This window comes from Euleptes europaea, chromosome 19 (assembly GCF_029931775.1).
Source record: "Euleptes europaea isolate rEulEur1 chromosome 19, rEulEur1.hap1, whole genome shotgun sequence".
NCBI classification, from domain to species: Eukaryota; Metazoa; Chordata; class Lepidosauria; order Squamata; family Sphaerodactylidae; genus Euleptes; species Euleptes europaea.
Window position 1 is genome coordinate 17387350 of NC_079330.1, and position 16627 is coordinate 17403976.

Sequence of the window (16627 nt, forward strand, 5' to 3'; positions counted from 1 at the left end):
CTCATCAGATCTCGGAAGCTAAGCGGGGTCGGCCCTGGTTAGTATTTGGATGGGAGACCACCAAGGAAGACCAGGGTTGCTGTGCAGAGGAAGGCACTGGCAAACCACCTCTGTTACTCTTGCCATGAAAACCCCAAAAAGGGGGTCACCATAAGTCAGCTGCGACTTGACAGCACTTTACACACACACACACACACACACAATCCCAGGAAAGTGTTTTCTAACAGTGCCATCCCTGGAGCGGTAGTTGTGATTCTGGGGCTGTGGCAAAAATCCAAGACGGGGCCCAGAATCACTATTCCCTTCTGCCGGGCTCCCCGCTGTGCCCACCTCCTGCCAGGGTCTAAGAGGGGGAGGGCCCTCTGCCCATGTAGGCCTGTGGGAGCCATCGCTGCCATCAGAAACTGGATGCCTGAGCCCCCAGCATGGGGCCCAGGACAGCTGCCCCTGTTGCCCATTGGTTAAGACCACACCAACCATCCTAAGCATGAAGTGGGACCGAGCAGCATCAGAGTGGTGGTGGGACTTGGGCCATGATTAAGGTTGCCAGCTCTGAGTTGGGAAATAATTGGAGATTTGTGGGTGGAGCCAGAGGAGGGAGGGGTTTGGAGAGGGGAAGGACTTTATTGGGGTATACTGCCGTAGAGTCCACCTTCCAAAGTGGCCATTTTCTCCAGGTAGATCACGATGGGTAGCTGCATTAGTCTGTCTGTAGCACTAGGAAAGAGCAAGAGACTAGTAGCACCTTAAAGGCTAACAAAATTTCTGGCAGGGTAGGAACGTTCATGAGTCACAGCTCACTTCAGTGAGCTGTGACTCACAAAAGCTCCTACCCTGCCAGAAATTTTGTTAGCCTTCAAGGTGCTACCAGTCTTTTGCTCTTTTCTCCAGGGGAACTGATCTTTGTCACCTGGAGATCAGTTGTAATAGCGGGTGAACTCCAGCCATCACCTGGAGGTTGGCAACACTAGCAGTGATCCATATGGGAATCGGGGCATTTAATTATAAGAATATAAGAAGCCATGCTGGATCAGACCAAGTCCCATCAAGTCCATCAGTCTGTTCAGATAGTGGCCAACCAGGGGCCTCTAGGAAGCCCACAAGCAAGACGACTGCAGCAGCACCATCCTGCCTGTGTTCCACAGCACCTAATATAATAGGCATGCTCCTCTGATCCTGGAGAGAATAGGTATTCATCATGACTAGTATTCATTTGGACTAGTAGTCATGGATAGCCCTCTCCTCCATGAACATGTCCACTCCCCCCTTAAAGCCTTCCAGGTGGGCAGCCATCACCATGTCCTGGGGCAGGGAGTTCCACAATTTAACCAATCTCCTCTCTGTTTTCATCTGTGAAGCGTTGGAGGGGATGGGAGGCAGGCTTTGAACAGGACACCCTAGCCGACGGTCGCTGCCCAGAAGGCTGGGGAAAAACAACAACCCGCAACCACACAGCTGCCTGAAAGGTCTCCTTCCAGCATCTCAGAAGAAATGGCAGTAATGGAGAGCTGTGTCTTCCAGAGGGCGGGACACACACACCAAACCACCACTGCTTAAGATCAGACCATCATACCGACAGCTGCTCTGCATCTATTCTGGTTTCAGCAGCAAGGTGGCAACATGAACACGCCCTATGTCAAGAATAGGAAAAAAGTGCATTGAAGAGAAGCACAATTTAAAGCTGTTGCAATACTTCATTCTTGTCTGCAAGTCTTTAAAAAAAAAAAAACAGTGCTTGCTTTTTTGCATCTTCGGGACTGCTACAGTTAAGCCCAGACATAAAGATAATGCATTAAAAACAGAGAATCTTCACGTTAATGGCATTATCCTCCCCTCTCTTTGAGCATTTCCTTTCTGTTCTGTTTTCCCTGCCAATCATTCTGCTGTTTGCAGGAGGGCTTTTTCTTACCTCCCCGTTTTCCCCTGGATGCTCAGACACTGTACCTGGAGTCGAGCTGGCTTTCTAATTCCTCCTTGGGAGGAAGGCGCTCCAAGAGATCAGCCTGGATCCTAAAGATGGCCTTCCGTGGCCCATTTTCATCACCACACTGGAAAACAGCACCGTGGGGGGACAGATCTGGCAGTCGCCGCTTCCTCCCTTTGTTTGCTGCCAACGGCAGGCAGCATGTCAGCTCAGAAATCAAAGAATTTACTTTCCCAGGTGATGGGAGGGCGGTGAGCCATTTCCTGCCTGGGTGCTTCTCAGTCTCCTCCCACAAAGGCACCAGCCCTGGGAAGACACCGGGGAAAACATTTGTTTCTTTTTTCCTCCCCTTCTCAATCCCTTTTCACAAGGGACACAAATCAGTGTATACTGTATTTGTTATCACGGTCAACCAACTGCATAATTAAAATAAAAACCGATAGCAATAATTCCAATAGAGATGGATCATGATGTGTTGCTGTGTTTGTCTGTAGCAGTAGGAAAAAAGCAAGAGCCCAGTAGCGCCTTAAAGACTAACAAAATTTCTGGCAGGGTAGGAGCTTCCGGCAGGAAAGCTCCTACCCTGCCAGAAATTTTGTTAGTCTTTAAGGCGCTACTGGGCTCTTGCTTTTTTCTAATAATTCCAATAAATGATTGTTTCTGGTTTACAAATACTAAAAGTCCCGAGTAAAAACTGACCACACAATAAAGAAGAAGAGTCGGCTTTTGTATTTTGAAAATATTGTCGAAGGCTTTCGTGGTCAGAGTTCATTGGTTCTTGTAGGTTATCCGGGCTGTGTGACCGTGGTCTTGGTATTTTCTTTCGTGACGTTTCGCCCGCAGCTGTGGCAGGCATCTTTTGACTTTCTCTACCACTTAAGGAAGACTCCAACTGGCTTACAAACCCCCTCCCCTCCCCACAACATGTGAGGTTGGTGGGGCTGAGAGAGCTCTAAGAGAGCTGTGACTAGCCCAAGGTCACCCAGCTGGCTTCATGTGGAGGAGTGGGGAAACCAACCCGGTTCTCCAGATTAGAGTCCTCCACTCCAAACCACCACTCTTAACCACTCCACCTTGCTGGCTACATTACTACTTCTCCAATCAAGCACTAATAGATATTGTCGAAGGCTTTCACGGTCAGAGTTCATCGGTTCTTGTAGGTTATCCGGGCTGTGTGACCGTGGTCTTGGTATTTTCTTGTCCTGCAATGACTCAATTAGCACATTACCTTTAATACTTTGCAGGACAATGACTCAGCTCAAACCCAACCCTCTTCTGACTATATATTACTCTTCCTACACACTTGACACTGAGAGATAGTCCTTCAGTGTTACTCCTCTGAAGATGCCTGCCAAAGCTGCCGGCAAAACATCAGGAAAGAAAATACCAAGACCACGGTCACACAGCCCGGATAACCTGCAAGAACCGAAGCACTAATAGAGTTGGCTACTGTGCAAAATTTAGCAACCTGCTCCATAGTCTGACTATATTCATTCTTAGGCACGTTAAGTGTATATGTGATTGCAGCCTAAACTGAACAGCTGGGGAAGATAATAGAAGGAGGTGAAAGAATCCCAGGCTCAGCAAGAGAAGAGATTCGCAAATGCTTTTTACTGTGAGCCATTCTTTCAAGGAGTGGTTTTCAAACCCTGTTCCAAGGGACTTTATCTCAGATGCTTCAGTGAAAGGGCACTTTCACACATGCCAAATAAGGCACTTTAAATCCACTCTCAATGCACTTTGCAGCGGGATTTTACTGTGTGAAACGGCAAGATCCACTTGCAAACAGTCATTAAAGTGCATGGAAAGTGGACTGAAAGTGCATTATTCAGTATGTGTGAAAGCGCCCAAAGAATCGATAATGGCTAATCACGTACATATGTACGCAAGTGCCACCAAGTTGCAATCGACTTATGGAGTCCCCGGCAAGGGGCTTTCAAGGCAAGCAAGAAGCAGAGGTGGTTTGCCATTGCCTTCCTTTGCAAAGCCTTTGGTGGTTTTTCACCTGAGCACTGACCCTGGTTATCTTCTAAGGTCTGCCGAGATCAGGTTGCACCATTCTGCCTTCCCTCCCTCTCTCACCACAGTGCTGTCCAAGATGGGTCAGCACTCCTCCTAAACCTAGTACGTGCCTTAAAATGTGCCCTACAATCATTCGCAATGCATAAAGGCCTGCAGGCTGGGGTTTCTCAACACACAAATCAGCGGGGGAACATTTTGTTTAATTGTTTATTTTATTAGATTTACATCCCACTCTCTTTCCTGGCCAAGGAAGGAAAAGAATTTGGAAACCACTACTTTCAGGTCAGCTCACATGTGGTGCTCTGCTCACAAAGCTCTCTCCTCCAGGTAGGGTTGCCAGGTCCCTCTTCCCCACCGGCAAGAGGTTTTTGGGGCAGAGCCTGAGGAGGGCGGGGTTTGGGGAGGAGAGGGACTTCAATGCCATAGAGTCCAATTGCCAAAGCGGCCATTTTCTCCAGGTGAACTGATCTCTATTGGCTGGAGACCAGCTGTAATAGCAGGAGATCTCCAGCTAGGACCTGGAGGCTGGCAACCCTATCAGAGCCCCCTCTAATAATTTCATTCTTGGTTGAATTTTCAGCCTCCCTACCAGGCGCGCTAACCTCTAACGCTAAACTCAAAACGATGCTTGGCTTTGTGTGTGTTAAGTGCTGTCAAGTCGCTTCCGACTCATGGTGACCCTATGAATCAATGTCCTCCAGAATGTCCTTTGACAGCCTTGTGATAATGGGGTGGGTCCTACCCTATCCTAGCACTCCACTGAGGAACGTTTTGAAGCCTTCCTCCAGCTGAAATGGCTGTGGGCTCCTGAGGTTGGAGGAAGACTCCTTGGGGGACAGTTGGCTCCACCCTAGCACGTATTATTAATAATAATAACCCCATTCTCTATCAATTTGTCATATCCCTTTGTGTGTGTTAAATGCTGTCGAGTCGCTTCCGACTCATGGCGACCCTATGAATGAAAGTCCTCCAAAATGTCCTATCTTTGCCAGCCTTGCTCAGATCCTGCAAATTGAAGGCTGTGGCTTCCTTTATAGAGTCCATCCATCTCTTGTTGGGTCTCTTTTCCTGCCGCCCTCAACTTTTCCTAGCATGACTGTCTTTTCCAGTGACTTTTGTCTTCTCATAATGTGACCAAAGGACGACAGCCTCAGTTTAGTCACTTTAGCTTCTAAGGTCAGTTCAGGCTTGACTTGATCTACAACCCACTGATTTGTTTTTTTGGCCGTCCACAGTATCTGTAACACTCTCCTCCAACACCACATTTCAAAGGGATCTGGCTTGCTTCAATGTCCAGCTTGGCTTACTACTTGCAAAACGCGACCTACGCTTTTCCTAAGCAACACCTTTGCAAAAATAAAAAACCCACCCAGCAATTTCGTTTAAATTAAAAAAAAACGGTTCAACAGCGGCCCCCAACGTTCAGTCCTGGAATCGACACAACTCGGCTCCTGGCCACCGAGCCACAAAGGCAAAGTCCTAGAACGTACGGCCAGACAACAACACCCCTCTGGTGTACGTGGCCCGGAAGTGCCCTGCGATTCCCTTCCTGGCCCCGCCTTTTCCTTCTTTTGGTCACCCCCCCCGGTTCCCGGCTTCGAGACAGAGTAAGAGTTGGGGGGGGGGGGGGCGGTCGACTGGCATATAAAGAAGGGAAGGGGGGGGACTTGTGGGTCTGATCTTGTTGGGGCAGCTCTGTGCCCGTGGAGGGAGGGTTGCCAACTTCCAGGTGGTTAACAAATCAAAACAAATGAAGGCATCACTATGCTTGTGCCAAGATAGGTTTGGAAATCAGCACAGTCAAAAGGAATGAGCTGGGGTGACGGCCTTTTCCTTTTGGATTATACCAATTATTGGCTGTCCTACTTGAATTGGACTTTCTCAACCATACTAGAAAGATAAATTGCATATTTGCATCTATAACACAAAGAATAATTGTACACCTGACATCAAGTGACTCTTACGTATTATAGTAGTAGGATAAGTATTTGTTGTATAGCACTTGTTGTAATTTGTCCTAATCACTAATAATAATTTTGTACTTTGACTGTGCTAGCTTCCAGGTGGTGGCTGGAGATCTGCTATTACAACGGATCTCCAGCCGACAGAGATCAGGTCCCAGACTTCCCTCTAGCCAGGTGTCCTGTTTCTTGCATCTTCATCCAGGAGATCCACCAGCAAGGTACAAAGGTACTAGCCTTACGCTGATGGCTCTTCTCTCTCCCCAGTATGGAACATTGAGGGGTGTAGCGGTTTATCTGTCAGTGGTATCAAGGCAGGAAATGTAGCAGCTGTAAATGCAGGAGAGGGAGGAGGCAGCTTTTCTGTGTTTCAGTAATTCCTTTCTCTTACCAATCCTCCACAGAGCACCAGCTGTTTTATATGGTCCCACTCCTATCCTCACAGCACCCTTGTGAGGTAGGTTAATAGCTGAGCAGAACAGAGATAAGGTTTCAAAAGGATGCAGGCGCCCCTGCTCCCAGGCAATTTACGGCTACCCCATTTCTTCCCCGTCTTATCTGTTGCAGTGATTAACATTTCATTTACCTTCATTCTATAAAGTAGCAGTTCTCAAACTCTTTGAAATGGTACCCTCTTCTAAACTCACTGTGTTACCGCATTATGTATTCCCAGCGATGTATTAAGAGTTTGAAAATGTTATAAAAAACATCGCTTTAAAAGGGTTTTTGGATGCGAACACTAAAAAATGGTTGGAAGACGTCTTCACAACTAAAGGGGCCAAACAAAGTGCGAACAGTATTTTTTATAACAGTTTCAAACTCTTAATACATCACTGGGAATTCATAATGCGGTAACCCCCTGTGCTTTTTGGGACACACTTACAAAGTGACTTGATGCTGTTTTCCTCTTCCCCAACATAAAACATGGGTATCTCACATCAGTTAACACTGGACTAATTTATGTTTTTCATGCATAGTGTTTATAGCATCATTGAGCAATGGGCTATATTTTGTTGTTGCTTATCATGTTATGCAGATGTATTAGGGTTGCCAATCTCCAGGTGATGGCTGGAGATCTCCTGCTCTTACCACTGATCTTCTGGCGACAGAAATCAGTTCCCCTGTAGAAAACAGCTGCTCTGGAGGGTGGACTCTATGGCATTATATCTCTGCTGAGCTCCTTCCCCTACCCAAACTCCGCCCTCCTCAGGCTTCACCCCCAAAATCTCTAGGTATTTCCCAACCTGGAGCTGGCAACCCTAAGATGCAAGCACAAATTTGTCATCTAGCCTCCCAAAATCTCATTTCCAAGTTCACCCTTGTTGTCTTTCTCCCATCTGTATTTTATGGTTGCTTTCCATATTATGCAGATGCAAGTACAAATTTGCCATCTAGCCTCCCAAAATCTTATTTCCAAGTTCACCTTGGTTGTCTTTCTCCCTTCTGCTCATGCAATCAACTTGTGAGAAAGTCGTGACTTTTTAGTCCCAACCCACAGATTGGGGACTGCTGCTATAAAGTATATATTAATTTATTGCACAGAGTAAAATTTTTGGTTCCTAATCTAATATTTCTAAATATGTCCCTGGCAGATATTCGAATGGATGTTGCTAATGCCCAGCCCCTTGATCTATGGTACCTACTATGCTGGCTTGCAGATTTCAATTAGGGCTCTGCTGGGAAACCTCAAGTGTCTGAGGGTTGGGAATTTCTGTTGAGCTGAGGACATTTTAATCCCTGAACCTTATGGGTTCTTTTTAAGCAATATGTGTTTTTAAGATGATCGTGAAAATAAGTGGTTGGTTGAGTTTTGCATATGTGACCAAAATGTGCTAGTGGTTAGGGTGTCAATTTCAATATTAGGAGGGTTTTTCTTCTTCCTTGTGTGCTTCTGGACAGGACTGTTTCTGTGAAACTGGAGGGAACTCCTAAAACACATGGAAAGCAAGATTGGCATTAATGGTATTTCTCCAGAGAAAATTGGGGCCATTGAGATATCTTGTACAGAACAGAGTCCTAGAACTAGCGTTATCAAGTGTTGCTGGGCTTGGTCACGGTATGCATTCCCAGCAGGTTAATAATGCCATGGCAAAGTACCAGCATTCTAACTTTAAAATTCTGTATTTTAAAAAAAGTGTTTTACCCCCAAAATAGAAAATGAGGGAAGTTAATCTAATTTCCCTCATAGCTTCTTTGTTTGTGAAAAACTGAACCTTACTTCCTTTGGCACAGCCTTCCTGCTGATTTCGTATTCTTAATTAGCGTTGCTCATTCTGGCTACCATGTTTTTACCCTGAGGTTCCTCCAACGACAACAGGACAGCTTATATGGTTTTCCCCTCTCCCATTTCACCCTGACAACAACCCTGTGAGGTAGGTTGAGGGAGAAAGTAAGTGGCCTGAGGTCACCCAGTGAGCTACAGGGATGAGTGAAGGATCTCCTTGTTCCTAATCCAACACTCAAACCAGCATAATTTTATAGCCGGCTTTCTAAATGGAAAATAAAACCATTATCTGTGAGAGTTTCAGCCTCTGAGCCCATTGCATCTGGTCAGGAGACAAGGTGGACTAGTTGTTCTGGAGTAACTTGTTTTGAGATTGGAGGTGTTTTTTTGGGGAGGGTTCCTTTATCTGTGGTGCTTACATGACTCATGTGCCATTACAGGAGCACTGGTTTTTGGTCCATCATCTTGATAGTATACTGGGAAAGCATTATATCCCTGCCACCAAATCATTCCCATTCAAGAACGTGCTTTGCAAACCAAACTTGTATCAGCTTGCCTAGGTGCGAGTGCCAAGTCTTGTAAAAAGTCTGCCTTGGAAAGATTCTTACTCGCTGCAAGTGACCCAGTGAATGACTGTTTTTAGGAAGATCCCAGATTCAGTCCTTGGTATCTCTGACTGAAAGATCTTTGGGATTATTAAGAAAAGCCTTCCTCTGACTTGAGTTCATGCAGATCCACTGGCTGTCCAAGATGATAATGCTGAGCTAGAACATAAGAAAAGCCATGCTGGATCAGACCAAGGCCCATCAAGTCCAGCAGTCTGTTCACACAGTAGCCGACTAGGTGCCTCTAGGAAGCCCACAAACAAGAAGACTGCAGCAGCATCCTGCCTGTGTCCCACAGCACCTAATATAATAGGCATGCTCCTCTGGTACTGGAGAGAATAGGTATGCATCATGACTAGTGGTCATTTTGACCAATAGCCATGAATAGCCCTATCCTCCATGAACATGTCCACTCCCGTGGTCGATTATCTGATTCTTCATCAGGCAGCCATATGTGTCTTGCTTCCTTGATTAGTTTATGATTTTGATAGGCTCTGGAGTCACAGCTGGAGGGATGCCTTCTGTTCCTAACGGCCATGGGACACCAGAACAAGTCATGTAGAGTAGGGGTGGGGAACATCAGGCCTGGGGGCCGTTTAAAGCCTGCGAAATCATTTGGTTTGGCCCTTCGTGGGTCCTGGCAGATCTCTAGCTCAGACTGGTGATCTGCCCCCTCCTGCGGACACAAATAGCCTCTATTCAAGGCGGATGTGAGTTTGTTTTGCAGAGAAAAGGGCCAGAATGTGTGGGGGGACGAGTTCTTAGGCAGTGTTTCCTCATTTCATCCCTGCAGGCGGAGGTAGCAGGAGCCGGCTGTAGAATCCAGCCCTGACCATGCGGAGCAGGAGCAACTCCGGCGTGTGGCTGGACGGCTATGCCCAGCCAGTGCAACAGACCATCCTGATCCACCAGGGGGGCGAGTGCACCAACAGTTGGATGCCTGTCTGCTTGCCCGCACCGGGGGGGGGGGTGTCATCTGGGGCAGCTGCCTGCTTGGGGCTTGGTCGGCTAATTTTTAAGTTGATAATTTTGTATGGCCCATGAATGATGTAATAAATATCCAAATGGCCCTTGATGGAAAAAAGATTCCCCAGCCCTGATGTAGAGTTTTCCTTCTTTTTTTCCCCCCTCTCCCCTAGCTGAACCATGTCAGCGTTACGTGGAGCAGTCCATGCCAGATGGATCATAGGGAAAGTCATTGGGACCAAAATGCGGAAGACTGCCAAAGTGAGGGTAACAAGGCTGGTGCTGGATCCTTACTTACTAAAGGTAAAGGGGGACGGAGTGGTTTATTGCCTGGCGGGGATGGGGAAGCCAAATCTAAATTCTCCTGCAGCTGTGAAGGCCTTGGGGAAAGTCATCATCTTTCACCCTCGTCTGCCTCCCATCGTTGTTGTGGATTAAGATGTGCTGAGGCCCTAAACTATGCCAACTTTAAGAAGCCCCAAAGTATTGCCAAAGACGTGTAAAACTTGAAATTTTAAATTTAAAAGCTCTCCATAGTCTTGAGACCCTAAAGCGTAGCTTACTTAAGCCTATGTGTAAATCCAACTCTGGTTGTACAGATAAAATACCGGTCTTATCTCCTTAGAAAAAAAGTAGGATGCAGAGGTTGCGAGTAAGTTACTATTATCTTTGGCCAATTATGGCCTAAAGCCATAGTCTTATTTTATACATTTGTCATTCCATCCTAAGCAGAGTTACACTCTTTGGCTTAGAAGAGTGTAACCCTGTGTAAAAGGTAAAGGTAGTCCCCTGTGCAAGCACCAGGTCATCCCTGACCCATGGGGTGACATCACATCCTGATGTTTACTAGGTAGACTGTGTTTATGGGGTGGTTTGCCATTGCCTTCCCCAATTGTCTACACTTTATCCCCAGCAAGGTGGGTACTTATTTTACCGACCTTGGAAGGATGGAAGGCTGAGTCAACCTCAAGCAGTCACCTGAAACTGACTTCCGTCAGGATCGAACTCAGGTCCTGAAACTGACTTCTTTTGGGATCGAACTCAGGTTGTGAGCAGAGCTTGGACTGCAGTACTGCAGCTTACCACTCTGTGACATGGGACTCTCTAACCCTGTGTAGGGTGGCACTATTAGAACCTGATTTTCATCCTTAGCATGTAATGAAGGATTTGCTTTTGATTTTTATCTTTTTTTTTTTTGCAAGCTTCCCTGCTTTTTTTCATTTTTCTCTTTTCCCTGCTACCTTTCTCTTCCATCCTTAAATGGTGCTTTATGGTGCTGGTTACATGGCTCAGCTAAGGTAAGGGCAAAGGGCATGTAGTCTAAAGGGGCCTGTCATACTGTCTCTGAAATGAAGCAGGTCTGTGCTTGGGTAGTACAAGCATAAGTGGTGACCTGGCAATCCACCTGAGGGGTTTTGCTCCTGGAGCCTTCTCCCAGTCAAGAAAAAGGGGCAAGATATAACAGTTAGCTTGCAAGAGAATGTGGATTTTAAAATGCAGAGAGACAATGACAGCAGGTATATTTCCATTTCAGGATGCTGTTTAGTACAAGTAATGTCAAAAAATTGTGGGCTCACAATGTCTAGGTTTACATGCAGACAATGCGAGTGTCGATAGATCAGTAAAACAAGACATCTGGGGGTGTTTAAGGCCCTTTGAATTTCATGGGGAAGTTGTGTTAGCTCAATACAGCAAAAATAAACAAGAGGGCGCTTTCACACATGTCAAAAAATGCACTTTCAATCCACTTTGCAGCTGGATTTTACTGTGAAATTTAGCCCTGCCAACTGTGCAGTTTTTTTGCTATTGCCACGTAGAAATAACCTTCGTTTGTGAACGTCTGAGGTTGCAGAGTATTTTAGTGGCCACCTTGCAAGAAATTTCTCCCTGGCTGTGGCATAATTTGGACAGTAAAAAAAGACGTGAAATAATGAATCAGCCGCCAGTAAGGGACAGTTGCAAAGATGCTTTTCTGGAGGCGACTTAAGGAAACAATTTAAAAGGATATTTGAACTATGAACTTCACTGCTTGGGCATTACCCTTAGCAAAAGATTTTAGATAAGTGACTGTATTTTTATTCATTCAGATCTCCGTTGCTTCCTTCCAACCGGAACAGAGGGCACTTTGGGGGGGGTGGGGAAATGCCTGTTGACAGTAAAGCTTTAAATTGATTTGACTCTAAACATAATTTTTCTGTCTTCTGCAGTTCTATAACAAGCGGAAAACATATTTTGCCCACGACCCTCAGCAGCAATGCATCGAGGGAGACATTGTCCTTCTGAAAGCTTTGCCGGTGCGGAGGAGCAAGCATGTGAAACATGAACTGGCAGAAATTGTGTACAAGGTTGGGAAAGTCATTGATCCCGTGACTGGGAAGCCCTGTGCGGGATCCAAGCTCTTGGAAAGTGTAACAGATTCAGAAAACCTCACCGATAGAGACACCAGCTACCTTAGTGAAAAACTCCAAGAGCTAACTGTTTCCTCTTCAGATAAATGAAGGGGGAGGCGAGGCTTTGTAAGACGGGACTTTTCTTTCGTGTCTCTGTGAAGGGGGGGCAGGTGTACATGGCATGGTGCTTCTATGTTTCTAAAATGGTGGCAACTAATAAATAAAATGGAGTTAACTTTCACGACCGTTGATATGAACAGAAACATTCAATCTGTTTTTTAAAAAACTCACAAATAACCTTGTTTGTTGTTTATAGAATTTTTGAGTCTTCTCTCTGTCATGAAGCCACTTGAGATAACATACAACATTTAAAACAAACATTGAATTTCAGTAAATCCTATAAAACCTGAAAGCATATAAGCAAACATGAGGAACCAGCAGCTGCATGAAGAAGGTGGGCATGCGTGGTAGATGCTTCCTCCACTAATAGTTGGATTCCGTTCTTTCCTGTGAAAGCACTCAGAGGAAGCATCCACAGCTTGCCTTAGCAGCAGCATCCAGTCATTTGTGCACTGAGCAGGAAGTCTTCCCATGCTGCTGCCCCTTGTTGTGGATGAGAAGCTGTTGACCATACGAAAATCCACACATCTATGGGAACACTGCCAGAAAACCCTCATGTACAACTCGTGATCGATAAATGTCAGGAAGAACAGAATCTATTTGGCTAAATTGTTAGATTGATAGGTTTTAATATCACTAGCTGAAAGCCCTAAAGATCAGTGGTACAACATGTTGTTGGATTGGGTTACAGCAGGGGCGTCAAATGTAAGGCCCGTGGGCCGGACCCTTGAGATCTCTTATCCAGCCCGAGAGGCAGCTACCCCTCCACTCTCGATCTGGGCTGGCAAGGAATGGCCTGGCCCAACCAAGTGACATTTATGTCATATCCGGCCCTTGTAACAAGTTTGATACCCCTGGGTTACATACTTTGGCAAGTAAATAAGGATTGTCCCACAAATATCCTCCCAAAAAAGAGTCTGTTTGGGGAAAGCTCACAGAGAAAGATGAAGAAAGCATCCTTGTCCATGCCCATGCTTCTGAAGTGGGGGAGAGGGAGAATGCACAGGAATATCATATTGACTATTTCTCTAGATCTTGTATCTGCAAGCTTTTATCAAACTCATTTCATATCTAAGCTGTATGGCATCTCCATGAATTTGACACCCTTTTAAAAAAAGAATAAGTGGAGATATGGAAACTGACAGCAAAACCAAATATTTTTAATGCTACAACTCAACTATCTCAGATTTTTTTTTGGGAAATGTGTGGCCAGATTGTACGTCATATTGGGTAGATTCTTCACACTCCTGGGACCGATCTCAGTTCTATGAAGAACAGAATTTTCAGCCAATAATCATACAATGTTGAAAACCATACTTTGAAAAATGTGCTGTGATCCCTGTGAGACTGACCTCTTGTATGATTTTTGGGGGGGAAGCTTGCTGTATGAGGACAATTTGTTTGACAAAGATCATCCATCAATGTGTATATCCACATGAAACCATTATTCTTTGTACTTACAGGCAATGGCTGCCTATAACTCCCAAAAGCATAGCCAAACAAAATTTCATTGTTCACAGAACGAAGTCAAAGATGGAGATAAATGGTGTTCCAAGATATAAATCCTCTGAAGTAAAGCTACTCTGGTTGTACTCAGAACAGGGGAGAAATTGTCCAGATATTCTAAGGGTTAGTTCTATTAGAGATGCGAAGGCCGGGGGGTGGGGGACAGCCTTTTTCCAAGCCCTCCCCCACCACATTTTTCTGATGGAAAAAAATGGGAATTTTGGGGGGAGTCCTGAAAAAAAACCCTCCTATGAACTATTTTCTTTTAGAATGAGTGAAATGCTTTTAAAGTGTTTTCAGCCTTAACATAGAGTTAGATACTTAAAATAAGAAACGTTTTCAACCTGGAGTAAAATACGTGTGTATGTAAAGTGCCGTCAGGTTACAGCCGACTTGTGGCGACCCCTTACAGCAGTGGTTCCCAGTCTTTTTTCACTTGTGTATCCCTTGGCAGCCCATCGCCATAAATTGTACCCCTTGTATTACCAAAATGTTTCTAATTAATATAGTTGCTGTTATTTCAAATGCCTTTTCCTGCCATTATTCAATTTTTTCTGCATACCCCTAAATGTTATACCCCTGGTACGTGAACCCCAGGATGGGATCTGCTGCCTTATAGGGTTTTCAAGGCAAGAGACTAACAGAGGTGGTTTTCCAGTGCCTTACTCTGCATAGCGACCCTGGTATTCCTTGGTGGTCACCCATCCAAATACTAGCCAGAGCCAACCCTGGAGTAAAATAAAGATATCCCTAAGCTGCAGAAGCTGTTCCTGGGTTTGCCCTGCAAAACACGGTCTGCTCTTTTCGCAAGCAAAGCGCACTTTGCTTATATTCATAAGCACTTTGCCCTTTTTAAAAAAAACAATTTATTTTATCTGTTAATTTATTTTAGACTTACACCCCTCCCCTCCCCTGGGTCACAGGGCTCTGGGCGGCTCACCACAGCTCAATAAATAGGGTTGCCAGGTCCCTCTTTGCAACCGGCAGGAGGTTTTTGGGACGGAGCCTGAGGAGGGCGGGATTTGGGGAGGGGAGGGACTTCAATGCCATAGAGTCCAACAGCCAGAGCAGTCATTTTCTCAAGGTGAACGGATCTCTTATCGGCTGGAGATCAGTTGTAATAGCAGGAGATTGCCAGCTAGTACCTGGAGGTTGGCAACCCTATCACAACAGCTCAAACAATAATTCAACAACAATAAAACAAAATCTGAAAAAAATACAAGACAGTAAAATATCCAGAATCAAAGTAAAATATCCAGACATCAAATTAGGGGGAAAAAATCACTTCAAGAAATAACACCAGACGTGTGCGAGGGTACCACCAAAATAATTTGGATGGGGTTACTTTTTATCTGGCTTAAAGCTGCAAATAAATATCTATAGATTGATATGTGTGTTGTGTGTTAAGTGCAGTCAAGTTGCTTCCGAGTCATGGCGACCCTATGAATCAATGTCCTCCAAAATGTCTTATCTTTGACAGCCTTGCTCAGATCTTGCAAACTGAGGGCTGTGGCTTCCTTTATTGAGTCAGTCCATCTCTTGTTGGGTCTTCCTGCTGCCCTCAACTTTTCCTAGCATGACTGTCTTTCCCAGTGACTCTTGCCTTCTCATAATGTGTCCAAAATACGACAGCCTCAGTTTAGTCATTTTAGCTTCTAGGGTCAGTTCAGGCTTAGTTTGATCTATAACTGATTTTTTTGGCAGTCCAGGATCTCCGTAACACTCTCCTCCAACGCCACATTTCAAAGCCATCGACGTTCTTCCTATCCACTTTCTTCTGTCCAGCTTTCACACCCATACATAGTAATAGGGAATACGATGGCATGAATTGACTTGATCTTGGTGGCCGGTGACCCATCCTTGCACTTCAGAATCTTTTCTAGCTCCCAGAATAATCTGGACAGGGTTACTTTTTGTGTTTTATCTGTCTGCAAGCAAGCAAGAAAACATAAGAACATAAGCTGCAAATAAATAAATAGATAGACAGACAGATAACATAAGAACATAAGCCGCAAATAAAGATAATTGAGAAAGAAAGGAAAGGAAGGGAAGGGAAGGGAAGAAAGAAAAGAAAGAAAAGAAAAGAAAGAAAACATAAGAACATAAGCCGCAAATAAAGATAATTGAGAAAGAAAGGAAAGAAAGAAAGAAAGAAAAAAGAAAGAAAGAAAAAAGAAAGAAAGAAAAAAGAAAGAAAACATAAGAACATAAGCCGCAAATAAAGATAATTGAGAAAGAAAGGAAAGAAGGAAAGAAAGGAAAGAAAGAAAGAAAAAAGAAAGAAAGGAAAGAAAGAAAGAAAACATAAGAACATAAGCCGCAAATAAAGATAATTGAGAAAGAAAGGAAAGGAAGGGAAGGGAAGGGAAGAAAGAAAAGAAAGAAAAGAAAGAAAAGAAAAGAAAGAAAACATAAGAACATAAGCCGCAAATAAAGATAATTGAGAAAGAAAGGAAAGAAAGAAAGAAAGAAAAAAGAAAGAAAGAAAAAAGAAAGAAAAAAGAAAGAAAACATAAGAACATAAGCCGCAAATAAAGATAATTGAGAAAGAAAGGAAAGAAGGAAAGAAAGGAAAGAAAGAAAGAAAAAAGAAAGAAAGGAAAGAAAGAAAACATAAGAACATAAGCCGCAAATAAAGATAATTGAGAAAGAAAGGAAAGAAAGGAAGAAAGAAAGAAAGAAAGAAAGAAAGAAAGAAAGAAAGAAAGAAAGGAAAGGAAGAAAGAAAGGAAAGGAAGAAAGAAAGAAAGAAAGGAAAGAAAGAAGATAGATAGGTAGGGAGAGAGAGAGAGAGAGAGATAACATAAGAACATAAGCCACAAATAAATATGGATGGATGGATAGATGGATAGAACATAAGGAAAGAAAGGAAAAGATGATTGATAGATGATAGATGATAGATGATAGAT

General features: G+C 44.4%; 1 protein-coding gene across 3 annotated transcripts; it reads left to right on the forward strand.

Annotated features, from left to right (window-relative positions):
- Nucleotides 1–5503: 5503 nt before the first annotated feature.
- On the forward strand, nt 5504–12251 carry MRPS17 (mitochondrial ribosomal protein S17). Of its 3 annotated transcripts, none has more exons than XM_056865312.1 (3): nt 5504–5553; nt 9876–10005; nt 11955–12251. In XM_056865312.1, exons 2-3 carry the CDS (start codon nt 9883–9885, stop codon nt 12198–12200), a joined length of 369 nt encoding a protein of 122 aa, XP_056721290.1. In that variant the 5' UTR covers nt 5504–5553; nt 9876–9882; the 3' UTR covers nt 12201–12251. The 3 variants fall into 3 exon arrangements, with proteins under 3 accessions (XP_056721290.1, XP_056721288.1, XP_056721289.1); XM_056865310.1 differs by having other exon boundaries at nt 11910–12250; XM_056865311.1 differs by lacking the exon at nt 5504–5553 and adding an exon at nt 8614–8691 and having other exon boundaries at nt 11910–12250.
- Nucleotides 12252–16627: the final 4376 nt, after the last annotated feature.